The 7,445-nt window shown below is 34.9% G+C and overlaps 1 protein-coding gene across 1 annotated transcript; it reads left to right on the top strand.

Moving 5' to 3' along the window:
- The first annotated feature begins 3,922 nt into the window (after positions 1–3,922).
- On the top strand, positions 3,923–7,395 carry LOC136222779 (probable serine/threonine-protein kinase PBL5). Its single transcript, XM_066010502.1, has 9 exons — positions 3,923–4,079; positions 4,274–4,416; positions 4,548–4,645; positions 4,770–4,972; positions 5,052–5,780; positions 5,886–6,034; positions 6,124–6,345; positions 6,425–6,574; positions 6,926–7,395. Exons 1-9 carry the CDS (start codon positions 3,923–3,925, stop codon positions 7,202–7,204), a joined length of 2,130 nt encoding a protein of 709 aa, XP_065866574.1. The 3' UTR covers positions 7,205–7,395.
- The last annotated feature ends 50 nt before the right edge of the window (positions 7,396–7,445 follow it).

The raw sequence follows: 7,445 nt of genomic DNA, 5'->3' as shown, positions 1-7,445 counted from the left end.
TTAGGGTTTATTGTAGTACACTGGTGCTCATGCCATTGCTGGAAGGCATACCCCTGGTACATTCACTAATCAACTTCAAACTTCCTTCAATGAGCCTCGTCTACTTACTGATCCAAGAATTGATCAATATGGAAGTACTTAGTTTAGGGTTTAGGGTTTGAATTATTGTTGCAATCTTATTGTAAATTTTGAAAATGTTTTGCTTTGACGATGTTTGGTTATACAGGGGTTTTGGGTTTAGTTGTATTACAAACGACAATTATTATTGTTGAATTATTGTTGCAATCTTGTTGTAAATTTTAATAATGTTATGTTTTGATGTTGTTTGGCTATACATGTCGTTTACTTGTGTATATTTTAGGCAAATAAAAAAATATACTACTTCATAATTTTCACAAACTTCGAAGCCTGAGCAAAACAGTGAAGGGAAATACTACTTCGGTACATGAATTTGCTTTGCAGTTTGCGAAACTGCGAAGCAAACTCATTCTGCGAAGTACTTTTTCTCTTCGCAGTTTGCAAAAATTATGAAGTAAAATCATATGCAGGAAGTATTATCCTGGGCAAAACGTACAAAATACTAAAAAAACAGAGTGCCAAGTTTGCAAGAAGAAAGATTTTATATATATATATGAATCGATAATTAAAAACAGAGTGCCAAGTTCGTACACGAAGAATGAAACGAAGAGAGAGAAAAGAAAGAGTAAGAAATTTCTAAGTTGTTATATATATAGGGTATTTTAGGAAAGTCACAAATAAACAGTCTAGATATGTAATGTGTTGGGCAATTGGTCTAAATATATAAATGGACCTCCAATTTGATCCAGTTTTATAATTTTCCCGATAAAGTTGTTCTTATCTGTAAACTTTAAATATAAAATTATATTATTTTAAATATTAGAGATAAAATTACTTATGACTGTAAGAAGTATTTTTTTTATCTTTTACATGTTCTCATAAATTTTAAAGCAACTAATTAGATTGGCTAAAAACTATTAGTATAATATTCTTTTAAAAAAAACATATTCATGTAATCACTGATTAATAGATATAATGTATTTTAAAAAGGAAAAATTATAAAATTGGATCAAATGGGAGGCTCATTTATATATTTAGACCAATTATCCAAACAATTACCTATCTAGACTATATATTTGTGACTTTTCCAAAATACCCCAAACCTTTCATCTTCCCCTCTTCATGTCTATCGGTTTCATCTCCCTTTCATGTCTATCCTTTCATCTTCCCCTTCCTTTATATTGTGCGAATCACCAAGAAATTCTTCATCATCTTGTCTCTTTTTCCTCTCTTTGTCGCTGCTTTTGTGGAGGCATGATTCTTCATCTTCTTGTTTCATCTTCGTCTTTTGGTTTCTTTCTTCTTGTGCGAATCAAAGGCATCGTTATTCAACGTTCTTCTGTGTTTATCATAAGTTTATTGTCGATTTCAATGGCAAAAGGCGGAAATAAGGTAAGTATATATTGTTTCATCTTCCTCTTTTTCCAAAAAATGGCTTTGCAAAATGAGTTTGTGTCATATTTTGCAAAGTCTGCGAAGAGAAATTCACTTGGAAAATGATGGTTTTGCTTTACAGAAAGCGAATATGCGAAGCCTGCGAAGCAAAATCGTCATTTTTTAGCTTGTTTTTTCTCTTCACATATTCAGTTTCTACAAAGCAAAATCATCTTTTTCCAGGGGAATTTCTCTTCGCAGATTTGCTTTTTACGAAGTAAAAATCATCCTTTTTAACATGTCTTTTTCTTAGCAGATGGTGAAGACCAAGGCATCAATCACAGCGAGGGGTGGTTGGGATGTTCTAGTTCCTTTTGCTTCTGAACTTCCTTCCAAAGGCCATTAATTATGTATGACGCTGCCGATTTTTCTTGCTTCTGTAAAGCCTGGAAGCACTCTAATGTTATGATTAGGGTTTAGGGTTTGAATTATTGTTGCAATCTTATTGTAAATTTTGATAATGTTATGATTTTAATGTTATAAATATTGTTGCAATCTTTTGTTGTTATGATTTTAATGTTATATACTACTTCGCATTTTTTTCAAACTGTGAAGGTTGTGAAGGTAAATGCTACTTCAGTATTTTGCTTCGCATTTTGCGAAAACTGCGAAGTAAAAGTCATTCTGCGAAGTAAAAGTCATTCTGCGAAGTAGTATTTACCTTCGCAGGCTTCGCAATTTGCGAAAAATGCGAAGTAAAATCATGTACTCAAGAAGGATTATCCTAGGGAAAATGTACAAAATAATAAAAAAAATGGAGTGTCAAGTTTGCAAGAAGAAAGATTTTACGTATATATGAGTCGATAATTAAAAACGGAGTGCCAAGTTCATACACTAAGAAAGAATCAAAGAGAGAAAAGAAGAAATAGTAAGAAATTTCTAAGTGATTATATATATATATGAAGGGCATTTTGGAAAAATCACAAATATATAGTCTAGATAGGTAATTGCTTGGGTAATTGGTCCAAATATATAAACGCAGTTAATCCAGTTTTGTAATTTTCCCTTTTGAAAATGTATTTATTACCGGTTTGGTTTTGTATTTTTCTTCAACAACAAATATGTCGTAAATTAATATTTATTTTTTGGTGATTATATTCAATTAGTTATTTAAAGGTGCTTAATTCCGGTTTTCATTTGGTCAGTGATCGACCAAGTGTTTGATCAGTCACCATTAGATATGAACTTATTAAGCTATGGTAGAGATTAAAATCATGTTTAGATTTACACCTCTTAGCAGAGGCGGATCTAGCTCAGGGCTCGGGGGCTCCGGCCTCCCCGGCCCCCAGCTTCACCCTTGACTAATATAGGTTTGGTACTTCATAGCCCCCCTAATTTTAGTTTATATTGGCGTTTTTGTAATATAATTTCAATATTTCAAGATAGTTGAGTTGGTTAAAAGACATTTCTCTTCATAAAAGGTTAAAAGCTCAAATCTCTTAACCCATCTTAACTTTTGTGTACTATTTTTTTTCCTAAATCAATTTTTACACTTTTGAAACTACAAAAAAAAACTTATTTTTTAAATTAAATTATACTCTATAAAAATTATAAGAAATTTTTAATTAAAAATAAAAAGATAAAAGTTGTATCATTTTTAGAAATTAGTGTTCGATTTATAAAATATTAAATATATCAACTTATTTTAGGCCGACCACTTTTAATTTTTTTTATTATTCAACATACCGAAACGACGAAAATTTAAGATGTTGGAGGCTAAAAAAAAATTTGCTCAGCCCTAACGGGCTGGAGTTTAGAAAATTTCTCCATCTTCATAAATTTAACTCCGACACCAGTAGCAAGGCTAAAATTAACCCCCCAGATATAAAATTTGGATCCGTCGTTGTCTTTTAGTTTAATGGTAACTGATCAAATTCACTTGATCAGGTGAAAATTACTGATTTTAAATCACCAACTTCTAATTGCATTCCCTATAACTTGAAATCTTAAACTTAAGAGACCTCTATATATTCATATAAAATTGACATAAAATTATATTTAGTTTTCTAGGTTGCTCTCCAAAGTGACCCCCTTGTTGGACAGCTAATACATTCATTATATAATTCAAGATATCAAACTTAGAAAAATTGCATAATATATACAAATTTAACATCGATTAATTCAACATTCTTTCCAAGTAACGATAAAATGGGGTATGTTGTTAATTAAAGAATTATAAAATACATCAAAATCTTTGAATATTCCAATATATTTTTTAAAATAAAAGAAGGTGAAATTATTATCATAGGATGCGGAGAATCTTATATGTTTCCTATCCTTATATCAATCATGTACATATTTCAATCCATTTATTTGATTAAAAAAAAAAAAACTTCAATACACAATTAAATTTGTATACGAAAGGGTGAACCAAGTTGTAGGGAGAGATTTTCGATAAGCCGTAAGAATCATGTCTGTAGAAGCTCAGCCTCAAAGGGTGGTGGTGATTCAAGATGCATCGAAGGATGTTAGCCCGAGCGCGATTCAATGGCTACTTAATAACTTCTCATTTAAGCCTGGAGATGTGCTTATACTCTTTGGAGTTCTACACCAGGTTAATAATCCTAGTACGTTATCTTTCACAGGAGTTGGAAAACTGAGTAAGAATTTATTTATTTTTCTTTTTACTTCATACAAAGAGAAAGAAGGGAAATCATTATACCAAGGTAATGCTTAAAAAGTTCCAATCTTTATACAATTCACACATGTAACTATTTCTCTTCTGCTTCTGTTCTTCCTCTGCGTTTTCGTCTTTTTCTAGTGGGATACAAGGTGAAAGTGGATTCAAGTTCAATTTTCGGAGTGAACCCGAAATACATTGCAGAAGAAGTAGCCAAGAAAACTGAAGAATACTCCTCTAATGTCGAAATTCAGAGGATTGCTAAGCACTGTGAAGTGGAACAGGTAAGTACCAAGGGTCGAATCCTAACGCAACTAATTAGACAAGTTGAAATTGTTCATGTTAGAGAGTTTCAGAATAGTACAAGTCATTGTAACATAGCTGACTGAATTGTTTTCGTGCTTGAAAATATCAGATCGAGTTCAAGATAGAGGTGCGTGCGGGAGCTACTCCGAAAGTGGTTGCTCTAAAAGCTGCCAGGAGCCTGAAGGCCACATGGGTGGTACTTGACAGGTCTGTCAAACATTCAACCTGTTAATCCGTTACAAATTATGTTTGAAGCTCTAAAAGCTCGGACGGGTTACAGAAAAGTGTAGCAGATCGAAAAACATGTATTGATGTACTGTATATGTTGCAGGCATATGAAGAGAGACAAAAAGTACTTTCTGGACAAGCTGCAATGCGGGATATCAAGGATGAAGCGCGACAATACTATCGAAACACTGAGAGGATCTAAAGCCAGAGTAAGCACAATAATTCTCCCAGAAAGGCGAAATCAGACCAAAGTAAGATATGATGAAATGATACCGGGAAGCCCCAAGAGAGCAGACTCTTCCCAGAGTAAGTGCACAATATAGATAAGAATACTTTACATTACTAAACATGAAATCTTCGAAACTTAAACCCTTTTTCGCTTTAGATTCTGCAGTACATCAGAGACGCAGTTCAGGCAAAGAAGTAGATGTTGATCCAAGAGAAGATACTCCACACCGAAGTTATAACAAACAAGCCTCAATTCCAAGTGATCAGGTCTTGACAGCTTCTTCTTCGTCTTCACATATGGGAAACTATGAAACTTCAGGTTCTAGTTTAACTGAGACAAGGCGATCACCGCTGGTTTATGATCACGAGGGAGAGTACACGATCACAGAACGAGAAAGTGGTGGAGAGCAATCCCCGTTGGATGGGAATCAGGGAAGTGAAAGGGAGGCTAAAACGGAGAGCTCAAATGAACTAAAGCAGAAAAGGAACAATGATGATTGGATGGGAGGAATCTCAATGGATGATATGTTCAACAATTCCACCTGCTCAATTTGCAATAACCGGAGACCAAGAATCGGATGGAAAAGAGACTTCACTTACGCTGAGATTCACGCTGCCACAGACGGATTTTCCCAAAAGAACTTCCTATCTGAAGGCGGTTTTGGTTCCGTCTTTAGAGGAGATATTGGAGAGCTGAAGATTGCGGTAAAGCAACACAATAGTGAAAGTTTCCAAGGAGAGAAGGAATTCAAGGCTGAAGTAAATGTACTCAGCACAGCTAGGCATGAGAATTTGGTGATGCTGTTGGGATCATGTTCTGAAGGAAGCAACCGGCTTCTTGTTTACGAATACGTCTGCAATGGTTCGCTAGACCAGCATCTCTCAAGTAAATATCAAAACAAATTGATTCTGCATATTCTTTCGATAACTCGAAGACATCTGATATTTCCAGCAAGCTAACCAAATCCTACGTTTATTAAAAATGATGCAGAATTCTCTCGCAGGCCGCTCTGCTGGAAGAAGAGGATGAAAATAGCATTAGGAGCTGCAAAAGGCTTACAGTATCTACACGAAAACAACATAGTCCACAGAGATATGCGGCCAAACAACATCCTCATAACCCATGATCATGAAGCACTGGTAATGTCTACAATTCACTATATATTTATGAAGTTGTTAAGATTCTAATTCGATCTCACTTCGTCTAAGTTGAATGCTCACTATATCAGCTAGGAGATTTCGGTCTTGCAAGAACTCAGCTTGATGATTCAGATCAGTCCTGGGAGACAAGAGTGGTAGGAACTTTGGGATACTTAGCACCAGAATATGCAGAATGCGGAAAAGTGTCAACCAAGACAGATGTTTACTCATTCGGGGTAGTGTTATTGCAGCTGATAACTGGACTCAAGACTACAGACAAAATACTCGGAGGGAAAAGCCTTGTCGGATGGGTAATAGACCCTAGACAGCCTTACATATATTTACACACTACAGAACTTGCTCATATGAGTTTATTCATTTTGCTTACAGGCAAGGCCACTGTTAAAAGAAAAGAACTATCCGGATCTAATTGACCCAAGGATCTTGGACGCCCATGATGTCCATCAACTGTTTTGGATGGTTCGTGTTGCAGAAAAATGTCTCAGTAAAGATCCGCGCAAGAGATTACCAATGCATAAGGTAAAACTTCAAATTCGAATGACTAAAAACATTTTGCAAGTCTAAAAGTTAATGGCAATTAGGCTAATGACACGTTCTAGCTTATATGATAGTTCAAGTAACTATCAAGCAAAATTAGCACATCCAATTGCGTTCTAATGAGCGATAAGGCATCTCATCTCACCTTTTACGGATGTATCAGAGTCTGAGTGTTGCCGAGAGTAATCAAATAAATACTCCAACTCTTGTAAAAAGTAAAGAATTATCAATAAAAACTATTACGAAACTAGCCTAATGACACCTTCTTTGCTTCTGCTAAAGCAATTTTATACCAAAACAAAAGGTAAATTTTGGTGTTTAATATCATTGCAGGTTGTTCGTACTTTGAATCACCTGATGGAAAGTGGCACAGGATGTGGAATCAAAGATTACTCCCCAGTTCAGTCAAATTCGGTAAGCAGCACACCTGAATCATGTGATTCACGAGATGACGATACAAGTTTTACTGTGGAATCTTCATCTATGAGTAGCTTCAGTCAAATGAGTCTAATGCTGCCACAGTCACCTGCATTTAAACTGCAACCAGACACACCAATACTAGCAAGTAGCCATTATTATTATAAGAAGAACACAGATATCCCGGATCCATGACTGATCAAGACAGACAACGAAATGCAGAGATGCCTAGGAGATTGTTATTTGGAATACGATGTCAAACTTCGTTTGATGGTTAATGTGTTTTTCTTCCTAGTCTCGAACTTCTAGATTTCATTATACCTGAAGTATGTAAGCTCTGTAATCATACTTCATAAACCCTTGTTGAAATAATGTTTTTAACTTGATGGACTTTTTGTTCCATACAACACAATCTTCCGCTACCTACAGTATAAAA

The sequence above is a fragment of the Euphorbia lathyris genome, chromosome 3 (genome assembly GCF_963576675.1).
Source record: "Euphorbia lathyris chromosome 3, ddEupLath1.1, whole genome shotgun sequence".
Lineage (NCBI taxonomy): Eukaryota > Viridiplantae > Streptophyta > Magnoliopsida > Malpighiales > Euphorbiaceae > Euphorbia > Euphorbia lathyris.
This window is presented reverse-complemented; position numbering and strand designations above follow the sequence as displayed.